The sequence below is a fragment of the Pleuronectes platessa genome, chromosome 6 (genome assembly GCF_947347685.1).
Source record: "Pleuronectes platessa chromosome 6, fPlePla1.1, whole genome shotgun sequence".
Taxonomy (NCBI): Eukaryota; Metazoa; Chordata; class Actinopteri; order Pleuronectiformes; family Pleuronectidae; genus Pleuronectes; species Pleuronectes platessa.
Genome location: NC_070631.1, coordinates 25,568,665 through 25,582,348, shown reverse-complemented (window position 1 = coordinate 25,582,348; position 13,684 = coordinate 25,568,665). Strand labels below are relative to the sequence as shown.

Sequence of the window (13,684 nt, the reverse complement as noted above, 5' to 3'; positions counted from 1 at the left end):
CCTCTAGAGATGGTCAGACATGTTGATTACTATTAACCAAAGAGTTTGATATTCAGATATTCAGATGATCCATTTTCATTACAACACTAACCTGTGCTCTTGTCTAGCTGATGTCTGACTTCCTTGGTTTGTGTATTATGTTTAAAATGTATTGTATGATCAGGACTAAATTGCATTCAGAATCAGTTTTAGAAAAAGAAAAGAAGACGTAGTAAATATCTGATATAGCGAGGGAGGTCTGACTCTGCACTGTTCAGTAAATACTGTTATTCCTCACATTAAAAGCCATACACAGACCAGAACACAAATCAAAACACTTCCTCTGCTTGAAGTAATACTTCTCTTTTTTTTTTCTTTAGATGCTGCAGGTTGAGACTTTGTCCACATGAGGGCAGCCATTCTCTGTTCCAGTGAAGGATCCATGGTCAAAATGAAACCAGTTGAACCACCTCTTATTTACTGTAAATGTTTGAAAAGTATTTTTTCCGTTTATGCTGCTGAGTTATTTCATACAATCAGATAGCTGACAGCACAGATGTGTGCAAAGTGGAATGAGACTGACTGACTTTTCATCTAATGATGAACTAAGTCATTATTTATTCAACTCACAAAGTTCCTTTTAAAGTCCTTTTGTCCTATTCAAATGCAGGCAAATTCTGGTTTGGGAGACGTGGCTTAGTTTAGTTTTTTACTGCTCTGATGCATTTGAATCGCAGGTGCTCTCCTGTGTCGGTTTGTTTAGGGAAATCAATGCAGCCCCTCACCTGTCTTCACCTCCTCCAGCATCCAACGAACTTCAACTGACAAAACCCAGGTAAGATTCTAGATTTGGGATTCTTGCTCTACTCTTGTAGTATTTTTAAAGCCTGGGAACAAATGTGTGCCGTGGATCAAATGTCATTATGAGTGGAGAATAGTTTTATTCACACATTTTCTGGGATTAAGAATTTGTTCAAACTGTTGTTTTTTTAAAGAGATTTTGAATGTTGCCTCAAACAAGTCTTGTGACTTTCTGCCACAGTGTTGAGTTTCTGCGAGGAAAAGAGTGGTGTGAAAGCAGTAGGCTGAGAGGAGATACACTGATAGAGTCACAAGGCGGGACAATAGGGAACTGTTTGCGGGACTACTGGAGTTGCCTGGGGCGCAACATTTTTTTAATGACACTCCACATTTACTTTGAACTTTTTCCTGGCAGACCACCAAATATATAATTTATTTTGGATGTGAGACATTTCTACTCTAAGTATAAACTAAGTCTCTGCTGTAAATACAGATATGATCTGTAACTTAAAACCCCCTCAAATGATAAGTTAATGCTAAGTCTGTGACTGAAGAGCACACTGGAGCAAATAGTAATAAATGTATAGTGTGCTTTTCCATGGCACATGCTCATGGAGTTTAAGCCCCAAGCTATATTTTGGTTTGTGTGACCCCCTTGTTTTGCTCCCTCTCTCACCCCTGAAAGGAAAGCTTTGTGACTTCTTCTCTTCCTGAAAGCTTTAGTGGCAACACAACTACTCCAACAGCATTCTTTAAGGAAAGAGGAACTTTTTTCTTTTGTTGTCCTGTCACTGTGGCGAGTGTTCAGCTCAGAAGTTGTTCTTAAAGTTTTGAGATCTTTGGGGGAATTACAGCTAAAAGGATTTGTTGAAAATTTGCACAGAACCTTTTAAAAAGAAAAGGAAAGGAGGTGAGTTTTCTTCTTCATGTGACTTACTTCATGTTCACTTTAGAAGTAACATGTACATAATGTACATCTTAAATTTTTTGCTTTTATAATGATAAAATACATAAGTGACGCGAAAAATAGTGTTTTGTTAGTTTGACAAAAAGAAAAGGGTAATTTGAAGAGACACTTTGAATAAGAGCACAACTTTTCAGGAACTTTAGTTTAATTTGTCAAGATAATGGCTCCTGTGTTGTGGGCACTAATAAACCCAGTCTCCTCTTCAGGCACATGGTGATGTATAGCGGAGTTCTTCATCTCAAGGTCATCGGGTCATCAAAAGCTGTTCTCACATGCTCCGACTGTGACCAGGCCATGAAGGATTGTGAATTCTCGGGGAAAGGTATGACAGAGAAGTCTCTGTGTGTGTGTGTGTGTGTGTGTGTGTGTGTGTGTGTGATGTACTATGTACAGTCTACATAATTCATCTGGCATGTAGGTATGTGTTGTAGATTTCCTAATTAAATTGTTGTAAAGTGTAATGAGCTTTACCATAAGTCAAGATATTTGATTTACAGTAATATAAATATTGACCTTCACTTCCAATTCTGAAATTGAAAGAAATGATAAATGGTCTGTATTTATATAGCGCTCTTCTAGTCTTGGTGACCACTCAAAGTGCATTCACACACATTCACACACACATTCATACAGAGCTTTCTCCATCGCATATCACTCACACATAGCCAGCACAGCCATTCAGGGGAATTTGGGGTTCAGTATCTTGCCCAAGGACACTTCAGCACACTGAATCAAGGAGCTTGGGATCTTCTGTTTAGTAGACGACCCGCTCTACCTCCTGAGCCACGGCCGCCGCATGAGAGCGCAGCATGCATGCAATATTTACAGTAGGCAATTTCTGTATGTATATGAGCTTGCATACTATAGTCTCAGTATACTGGACTGGAATCATGGTCCGAAACAATAAAGAATAATGATGAAAGCAGAATGAAACTCATTGTGGTCCGGGATGTTTCTGTAAACTGGTAAGATGCTGCACTATGGAGAGAAACCAATGTCAATAGTAGCTCCAATTGCAGGCTTGCGGACATAGTTTCTACTTGCAAGGCTAGTCGGTGAGCAGCCGTAGCTGGCATGCTAGCTGCAAACCATGCACTCTAGCACTAGTCAGTCATATAACCTTTTCAAGATACACAAATTGTTCATAATTCTGTAATCTCTTAATGTGGCATAATAAACTCTGGCTACCACTAGCATAACAGTAAGTTCACATTGATAGTTACCTACGTCAGACAGATTTCCACAACAAAGGATGGAAGGATACAGAATGCACCATGGAAGAAGCTATGACATTAAGCTGATCCAGGATGTTTTAAAATTTCGTTTACATTTTTGTTGATTTCTCAGACAACAATTCATGAATTAATTAAAAAAAATTCAGGCATGTTTAGAGTACTGATATTTATGAGTTTTGGCAATCTGGTGGATCTAGTGAATTTAAATTGGCCTTGGCGGGTATGACTGTGGTGTTGATGGAAGCTCACACATGGCTGATGACCTTGCCAGAGTACAGCAACTGACCCCAGATCAGATTGAGGTTGGTAACATTTTACACCCCAGTGCCTGCTTATGGCACATTAATCCTGAGATAGTAGTTTGTAACGTGCTGTATAAATCTGAGGAGGATGCTGACCCTCGCTCTCAGTCAACACTAGGTGGTACTGTCAGTGATGAGGAAGCAAACTGTTTCAGTCTTCAGTACAACCAGAAAGGGAGGGGGAGAAGAGAGAGACCAATTGTTATAATGAAAACTCAAGGACAGTCAGATACTTAAATCCACTCTGGTGTTGTCTAGGCTGTTTATGGATCAACTTGTTGTCCGGCTGAAGATGAACCAAATTTCAAGCTGTGTGCACTTCACAGCAGGTTTTCCTCATACCAAAGAGCTCCCTGTATCTGGCTACATTCATCCATCTCCCTGTCCCTGCTGCTTAGAGGCCTCCCGACAGCTTGGTGCTGCTGCCACCATGAGATCATATTTGCCGGGTTTAACTGGACATAGTTTATGGATTTGTGTTCAAATGGTTATATTTTTGTCTCATCCTTTAAATGTTTTGACAAACAGGTTGTCATGTGCCCCTGAGTCAGAGTGGCTTTTCGCCAACCACGCAGGCCTGTTTTATAAAGTGCTGCTTAGTCACAGCTGTGGTTGGAAACTCAAAATAATCTCTCCTAAACACTATTCCTTAACCCCAACGGAAAATGTCACAAGGTCAAGGAAAGATGTGAAGGAGCAGCCGTAAGGAGTTAGGAAAGGAGAACCGCGGTTTGGAGAAAATCCGACTCCACTTACACTTGGTGTTTTTTTTTATCAAACCAACTTTATTTATAAGAAATGATGCAAACACACCAACGACTGTACGATTAGTGATAAACTCGATGATGTGCAGAAGTAAAGTTTCCTATCCAATGCACAGTGACACCTCCTAACTAAAGATAACTTAATAGTTCATACACAGGGAACATTTAACCACCATTTACTCAGAGGAAATCATGACAGAATAGATTTTGTCAAAAATAAAATCGGAAAAAAAAACAGGACTGAAATATTGAGATAAGACAACGATACGAGGTATATTCAGAGCGGACATTTGAGACATTTTGTTTGTGCATTCCGCAATCAGGGGATTATAATAACTTTAATAGTAGTACTTAGTTGGATGACGATTTTATATATATATATTTACTTCTGATGATGATATTGTGACCCATAGGTTCAATATGCTTGTCACTGTGACTCCTGACTGGACAGATGTGACAGAGAAGAAAATCAGCACCTCGACAATCATGTGAAGATTCACATCGCTTCTGGATCAACTCATGAGAATAGAACAGCTGTTTTATTTGTATATATTTACGTGAGTCTATCCAGGTATTAGGAGGTTTCAACACATTCATGAATTGTGGGACCGCAACAGGATGGTCTAATGTTTTTTATGCTAAAGAGAATACGCTGAAATAAGTCTGGGTCATTTTACTTACTTTTATTTAGGAACCTTTCTAAGCAAAATAGATTTTTTGTATACTCCAACGGTCATCATTCAAACACATTCTTCCCAGCGGAGGACTTTTGAAGTTCTGTCAGAGTGAACATTGAATTATTTTTTACCTCCATAATCAAAATCCTTATTGCCTTATTACTTAGACCAGCTGTAAGAAGAGTCTTTGGTGTTTCGTCAGTTTCATTATTGAGGCTACTGTGCTCCTGTGATCACTCAAAGCTTTAGAAATGATTATATTACCTATACCCTGATCTGTGTCTCACTGCAATATTATCATGTGAATTGTGGGACGTAATATAAGCAGACGTTTCTCTGTCTAAACATTCCAATTGGAAACAGGTGGAGAGAAAAATTGGCTCTATTTCTCGATTCATCTCAAGAATATTGAAAAACAAGATGATGCTTGTTACCATGTGGAGGGTCCACAGTCCGAATACTTAGTTTTTCATCATGATTCCATTTTCTAAAGATCAAAATGCTTGTTTGTAGATCAATTGCCAAAATTCCAATTTTATTTGATATTATTACAATTGAATCCACAACTCAATAAATTGAGCAAAAGGGTCTGAATACTTTGTGGGGCCACTGCATTAACACATTCATTAATTCTGTACCAGCAATGGTATAAATATATTTTGCAATGCATGGATTCTACTTTTGCCTCTTGTTTCAAATTCAAAGGAGAGACTTGAGCTCTAAAATACATTAATGCATTATATTACCTTATTTTTTTAACATCTTTACGACACTGTGGTATTAATAGAGGAGAGAGGTTGTTGTAGTAGCAGTGGCAGTAGGAATCAGTGTAGCTGGGAAAAAATCTGGCCGAGGGTTGTGTATGAAAGTAAAATGTTTATGTATGCAGTATGTTATTCATGGAGTAGATTTGCATATATATATATAAACATATACATGTCTGGTGTGTGTGTGTCTGTGTGTATTGTTTTTCTGTGTTTGTGCTAAATTGAGAGAGAAAAAGAAGAAGAAGAGGATATAGTGTGTATGTTGTGCACTTATCGTAAAAAAAAGCCTTATACAAAGTGTTTACTGCTGCTGTGCTTTTAGCAAATATCCATCTTTACCTCTGTGTCGTTATCACCCTACTTATTATGGATTTGCAAACAACACACACACACACACACACACACACACACACACACACACACACACACACACACACACACACACACACACACACACACACACACAAGGGAAACCACCCTCTTTCCTCATTCCAATCGACACACTCGGTTTACCTTTGTGAGAGATTTTGTGTTTGTGTGTGTGTGTGAGTGTGCCCAGTAGACTGAGTTATGAGCGTGAATGGAGCGAATGGTATTTGACCATGTGCATTGTGTTTTATGAGATGAGCAGGCGTTAATGACTCTGTCACCAGTAAATGGGCTCTGATTTGTAGCACAGCTGTCGCTCCACACTCTGATCAACTCTGGCCTTCTGGAGACACACACTCGCACACACACACAAACACACACAAACACGCACACATACGCAAACACACACACACACACACACACACAAGCACACACAAACACGCACACATACGCAAACACACACACACAAACACACACACACACACACACACACACACACACACACACACACAATTTGCAGATATTTAGAGCATACCCCAGACCTAAACATCCATATTAAACTATACATGCTCAGGGCCCAGTTCATGTAGATTGGGATTCTGGCACAAACAGTCTCATTAACCGGAGTTGTCAATACAGAAAGTAATTGCAATCTGAGGTCTAATCATGGAGAAATTACAGATGTTTAGTTGCAGGCAGCAGTCAGACATTAGATCTCATATCCAACCAATGCACCTATTCCTCAGAGTTGCCACTGATCTATTGCATAGTAGTGGTATTGTGGCTTTGATCACAGAGTATGGACGGAGTTATGTGACAGTTATGCACTGGCAGGGGCAGCAGGGTGGTGCAGTTACTCTTCAACTAGAGATCCAACCTCCAATTTTCCAAGCATCCACCCTGCTGAGAAACCCTCCAAGGGATCTGCACTGTAGCTGAACCTGCACTCCTTCTGTTCAGGGTCATAAATGAAAAAACTATTTGACTGTGTGGATCAATAACATATCACAACCGAGAAGCATTGTAAGCAAGCTAGTTTATTGATCTGGTTTTGTTTCCTATCTAAAACAGGCTGATGAAGAACTTTTTCTTAAGTGATGAAAGGTAAATGATTTAAATTTTAATCTTAACTGTTCAACTGGGCCAAGAGGCATTCACTGAAACACAGGGAGGACAATCCAGCCTGTTGTGATATTCAAGAATATTTAAATGACTTACAGGACAAGCTGTCACACCATTGGCATACATTGATAACTTCAGCAATTTAATATTTTTTTTAGATTTAAGTAACTCACTGGTCTTCATCTAATATTCATATTATTTGTTTGAAAGGGACACTCCATTGATTTAAATAGAAGCCCCCCAAAAAACTTAAACTGAGTCCTGTCCAAGGTGTAGTGCTGATGAATGGATTATCCAACTGATTAGTAATCCTCCTGATGAGTGTAATATTTTGATGAGAACTTTATTGCTTAGTTTTCATTGGGGAGGATTCAAACAATTTGAAATAAACAAATACCACAAACGTTCTAGGGAACACAAAAAGTTAAACATGTCTTCTAATAAATTGCACCAGTGGTCAACAACTTACCACAGGCGTTAAAAACTGGCCCGCCAGTAATAATATCTGTCCTGCCAGGTCATTTTGATTATTCGATTTTTAAGGTTTCACCATATTGGACGGACACAGACATTGACAGGTGCTAGGATTGGGGTAAAACCAGTATATGGTTGATCATAGGTCACTTTTGCAGTTTCGGAAAGAAAACTGCAATCCACATTACCACAGGCCAATCAACAACCCATTCTAAACAGACGTGTTTTGATCAATCACTGCACTAGCTTGTTTAATTGCAAGTATAAGAAACTACCAAAGGTAAAAGAAAAGGCCTTTAGGGATGAAGAGTTAACTAACATAGTTCCTTCAGCAATGAAAGTAAATGAGGCCTTCAAAGTAAGTATAGTATAAAGTACGTTCCCCCTGCAGCAACAGAAGCTGTCGAAGGCTTCACAAGATGAAGAGCAACACAAATTATAGACATAAACCTTACAGAGCCCAAACCTTACAGGGCTTGTGATGAACTGGACACAAGGTGAAAACAAAGCAAACTAGAAGTGCATCACATTTGTGTTAACCTCTGCAACAGGGTTTCATCTCCATTTTGGAAATGAGTTCTAAAGTTTTCAAGTGTTCAGCGGCTGGATGAGTCCATTTTTATTTAATTTTCAACAATTAAGATTCTTTATTCCTAAAATATCCAAATTTTGATTTGTTCTATGCTTTGATTTACATAGAATTATGTAAATCTACATAATTACATAGAATTATGTAAATCTAATGTAAACAGCTAAAAAGCATTGAGGTGGTCTAAAGCTTTCGACTCCTAGTGTGTATGTTTGTTAGAATTGTTGGTTTAGTCCTCTGAAGGCTGTTAGAGTGATAATATTGTGATTTATTACCAGCAGATGTCACTGTTGCTAAGAATTTAGCGAGCCTCTCAGGTCTCTCAGTGTTTTGCTTTACAGCCGTTGGCCCTCTTCAATTCACTGCATCAACTTAGAGACATTCAAACAGTCACATTGATCTGTCCATCTGTCTTGTTTATGCTGCAGCCTCCAAGCTCACTGACAGTGTAACAGGTGTGCCCTTTTGATTTCAGGAAAATGTCAATGCAATCTTATGCTGGCGTGTATGAAATGTGTGTGTGTGTGTGTGTGTGTGTGTGTGTGTGTGTGTGTGTGTGTGTGTGTGTGTGTGTGTGTGTGTGTGTGTGTGTGTGTGTGTGTGTGTTTGCGTGAACTTACAGCAGGCCTGTACATGACCAAGTTTGAAATGAATTGCCATGTTCTCTCAGTATCATGTCCTTTGTGTCTTTTACTCTCTTGTCTACTTCTCTCTGTTCATTTAGCAGTGCGCTGCAGCAGCAATTCCACTCATGGATGCTGCACCTTGTTGACTTTAGCCTCATTAGAGGGCCAAATGAATATGACGAGTTGTGACATTAGGCTACAGCTGGAACAAATGCGCCAGCCGCTCACTCTCTCAGCCCGGCCAATATTTCTCCCTCCATCTATCTCTCACACACACACACAAAAACATTTGCTCACTTATTTTCGGGGAAGGGCTTCGTGGGGTTGATGGGTTTGCAACAATATTGGAAATGTAGATGGGCCTGTGTTTTCGAATTGGATTGCACGCTTTGATGCAGAGACAGATTGTAAACTGTGATTTTATTAAATCCTTCATTAGGATTCATCAGTGAGATTGGATCAGAAAAAGGTCACCGTGCAGATGTGCCCCCCACCATTCCTCTTTGCTCCATCCCCCCTTATATGTACCCTCCTCCCCTTCCTCTCTTGTTTACCCCTCTCTCTCTCTCTCCCTCCCTCTCCCTGCCTCGACTTTGTGAAGCATGGGGGACTTGCTCTCACCCACCATCTTTCCCTTGTGCTCTCTCACTCTCTCTCTTCCCCTGCGAGCCCCGGCCCGAAACAAATTTGCGACGAAAATGGGGAAAAATGATCATCATGGGCCTGCTAGAGGAACACAAGGTGAAAGTGACATTATCCAACCCCCCTCCCGCCCTCGATCCCCCTCCTCCTTCTCCACACCGCCATCAAGGCTGGCGCCAGTGGGACGCCTGTGCCACAAATCATTTGTATACTCTCATTTCTGCGAGCGGCCCGCGATGTTGCTTACTGCTTAGCGAGCAGATGACTTTCAGAAAGAGGAGTGAATTGGGAGGGAGGGATGAAGAGATGGGGAGATGAGGAAAGAGGAGCAGTGGGAGGGTGGTGGGAGCAGTGGGGAGGGGGGTGTGGCAATTTGCCGGCATGCGAGGACGTCTGTGGGAGTTGGATCTGAAATTGAGAGGGAAATTGTGTGCACCATATGTCAAGTTCTGCAAAGGATATTTTCATTGTGCACCTATATTGTGTGTGTGCGTATGGAGCGAAATATGTGTGTGTGTGTTTTCTGTTTCGAAATGAAGCATCTGGGTTGTTTATTGAATCACCTTCGCCATTGTCTGAATTCCCTGCTGTTATCACCAAAAGAGCTGCTGCCCCACTTAACTCCAAGGAAATGGGAAATGTGGCGCACATATTGTCTCTAGCTAGTGTTTGGTCATCTTTGTCTCTCTCACATGTATGCACACACACTCACAAACACGCACACACACACACACACACACACACACACACACACACACACACACACACACACACACACACAGACCCACCCTTCCCCCAGCCCTGCTCAGTGTGAGACATCATGATTCTTCTGGTACACTGAATACATTCTCCATGCAGTTTGAGCATTGGTCCATGCTGGCAAACATGTGACATTACCAGGAAAAGAGTGTTATTTCACCTCCAACACAGTCGCACATGTACTCCAATCCCCGGGTTCATAAAACAACCATAAACACACTGACCAGTATGTGCATTTACAAATACACATTCACCTTCATGTGCACAAAAACGCATTCTGTATGCGTGGTGAGCCACCCCCCCATCCCCCCCCCCACACACACACTCACATTAACACACACACGCTCAGATTCTCACATTAACACATAAATATGTGTGTGCACACACTCATCCACACAAACATCACCTTACTGCATACAAACGTAAACGCCCTTTCAGTCTTTCAGCATCTCTCTCTTATCCCAGCCCACCCATCTACCCGACACACAAACACACATCCACACACTCACACTGTACACACTCACAGTCAGGTTCCTGTAGAGTAAATATAGAGCGGAGACAGTGTGGCACAGTGACCTGCAGAGGAACCCGTACACTTTGCCTGCTAGTTCCACAGGACCCTGTGCTTTCAGGAAAGCCATGCAGTATTCATGCCTCAGTCACAGGGATCCATGAGGCAGGATGGTTGAAACAGCAAACACAATGGAAGTGTACTGCAAGCAGCTCAGCAGGGCACTGTTAGCATTACACAATACGCACTAAAGAGCCACTGTGTGTTTATTTTCTTGGATGTGTTTGCTGTGCGATCTGTGAAGGGGAACGGCTTCTTTTCCCAAAGTGTAAACCATATTTATAATTGAGAATCCCTTTTTTACACTTTTATACCCACATGTGTATGTGTGTGACTGCACGTGTGTCGTCATATGTTGATGTTTCATCTGTTTGTATGTGTCCTCTTTATGCTCCACTGCCTGCTTTGAGAAATGGGTCCATTCCTCATTATTACCCCAAAGGCTGTCTGGGTGGGGACCGTCTCACTCTCAAACACACACACACACACACACACACACACACACACACACACACACACACACACACACACACACACACACACACACACACACATGTGCAGAGGGGGCTCCCTGTGACCCACATTCATCAGATCTAGCACTGTGGTGCCTCCAGGGAGCTTCAGGGGAGTCATGCACCCACCATGATGCACCGTAGCATGGCCTTGACTCCGAGATATGCAGGCCCTGAACCTGGGACCTGTTCACGGGGACTGCACTTATCACTGCTGTCTGTTTCCACTCTCACAACTCTATGTTTTAGGGACGTTGCCATTGAAGCGATGAGATTAGAGAGTGGCATGGTGGCATGGATGGCTGACTGCACCATACCTGCAGGGCCACAGTGATCTCAATACAAACATGTTCTGCTTATTTTATGACAGATTTGCTGTGAAGAAATATTTATTAATTACATTTTTTCTCAGTAAATGTAATTATGGTTTTTAGTCTTGGTCTATTGATTGTGTACACTAGTCCAAGGGCCCTGCAGTGCAGCATTCCCCCAGTACATCCCAGAAATCAATATACATCTCTGAGATGAGTTGTCCAGATAATTGCAGAGCATGCTTTAACAGATTCTATTTTTTAAACTAATCTTTTAAATCCAAAATGCTCTGGAAAGGAATACTCACCCCTTAACTCTGAACTGACTCCTGAAGGAGAAGTTCACATTTGTGCAGATATCTCGTAAAAACTATATTCACTCTCTTTACTGTACATGGAAACATCTATTTGACTGTTCCTCCCGCCATTCAGAGATCTCCAAGAGAGGGGGGGACAAAATTGGTTCAAAAATAAATTCCAAGCTCGGTCAACATGAGGTTAATATAGGATTGATTCACAGGGGAGTCTGTCTTACGGCTGCTGCACACTATAGGATAATCGGGATGATTTAGGACCTGATTCGCCCAATCAGACAACCGCGGGGGGGGGGGGGGGGGGGGGGGGGGGCTCCCGACCAGAGGGGTTTACAAAATAATCTTAATGCCTCCCCAATCTCAAGTGGTAAATATCAAACATGTTTGATATTAACAGTAATCGGCTCCGACAGAAACCCACAATAGCCAATGAGAGCGAGCTGACTGGGAAACGTCACTTTTGTGTGTAGTTATACAACTGCGACTAAAAACAACAACAATACATTTGCCCCTAATGCCCCTAAAAGTTTTTGCCAACTGCCATAAAAACACTGCGAAAACTGTGGTGTTCTTACGTTCAGGCCAAATCGTCCAGTGTTTGTGTTCCTGACAATTATAAATTTCAAAGTTGATTAAATCTGTCATTATGTCTGTGGTCTCGAACAATTAAAAAATGTATCAAGAAAACTCCTGTGGTGTGCGGCAGCCTTTACACTTATATTTCTGCATGTACAGTAAGAAAGTAAGGAATCATGAACAAAAGCGGTTTCAGAATTCATATGGACACCTGACCTAAAATATTGCAAACCTATATTTTTATAGGACATTCCAGCCGACTGCCTGCCTGCCTACGTGGCTTATTTAAAACTCCCTCATGAGATAGTTTATCACGAGAGACCATCAGACTGTAACACATTTAGCTTCCAGCACAATGATGAGCTCACTGATACAGTTCTGCCATGCTGATCAGCAGGTGTAATGTTTACCATGGGCTGAATCTTAGTGTGTTAACATGCTAACATTTGCTAATTATCACAAAATAGAAAGTGCAGCTGAGGCTGGTGGTCCTTTCTTCACTTTGCTTGTGAGATGAAGTACTGGATGAATTGGAAGTTTGACCCGATAACAAACAGTTTAATGAGACTACGTTGACATAAAATTAAATAGGTGAATGAATGTGAGAAGAAATCACATTGACAGCTCTGGTATTATTTCATTTTAACATACTTGACAGTAGGGATGCACCGATATGGAAATTCTTGGCCGATACCGATATTTAAAATAACAATCTGGCTGATAGCCGATACCAATACCGATATTTGTTTATTTTATTTTTGTTGTTATTCATTCACCCTTTTGTGCCAGAAAAATAATTAAATAATTATTTAAAAAGCACTATTTAAAAAATGTTCAGCCCTTCATCACTCTTATCTTTTAATGACACAAATTGAATCAGATTTATGAAACAATCTTTGATTTAACTAAACTTTATTTAACAGAGACATATAATGACCATTTTTCCGCAAGTTGAAATGGTTCCTTGGGATCTTAATGAAATGACTAACATATTTTGGTCAGAATACCACAAGGATTATTTAAAACAGCACCTTTTTACCCTGTCTAAAACAGCCCTGTTAAAGTACCATTATAGAGAACGCTCTTCTCATTGATTTACGGTAGCAGTATTGCCCGTTTAATAGATGTGTTACGGCTTCTGTGTGTATGACGTATGTTGTCAATTCCCTTGTTACCTGTGCATGAGACAGATGAATAGAGCCGATGCACATGAGAATAAAATACTTAAACAGACGCTACGCTCATACTTTTTACACCAAGTTACACTGCGTGAGTCAAGATAACTTAACAAGCCCTCCTCAGTTTTACCTGTTTTGAGTGTCGGGCA

At 40.9% G+C, this 13,684-nt stretch overlaps 1 protein-coding gene across 1 annotated transcript in view; it reads left to right on the top strand.

Moving 5' to 3' along the window:
• Nucleotides 1-627: 627 nt before the first annotated feature.
• myt1b (myelin transcription factor 1b) overlaps nucleotides 628-13,684 on the top strand; it is a 106,643-nt gene continuing 93,586 nt past the window's right edge. Inside the window, exons 1-2 of the mRNA XM_053425771.1 lie at nucleotides 628-814; nucleotides 1,954-2,069. Of these exons, the coding sequence (XP_053281746.1) occupies nucleotides 1,958-2,069 (112 nt within the window). The 5' untranslated portion in view covers nucleotides 628-814; nucleotides 1,954-1,957. The remainder of the gene's footprint in view (nucleotides 815-1,953; nucleotides 2,070-13,684) is intronic.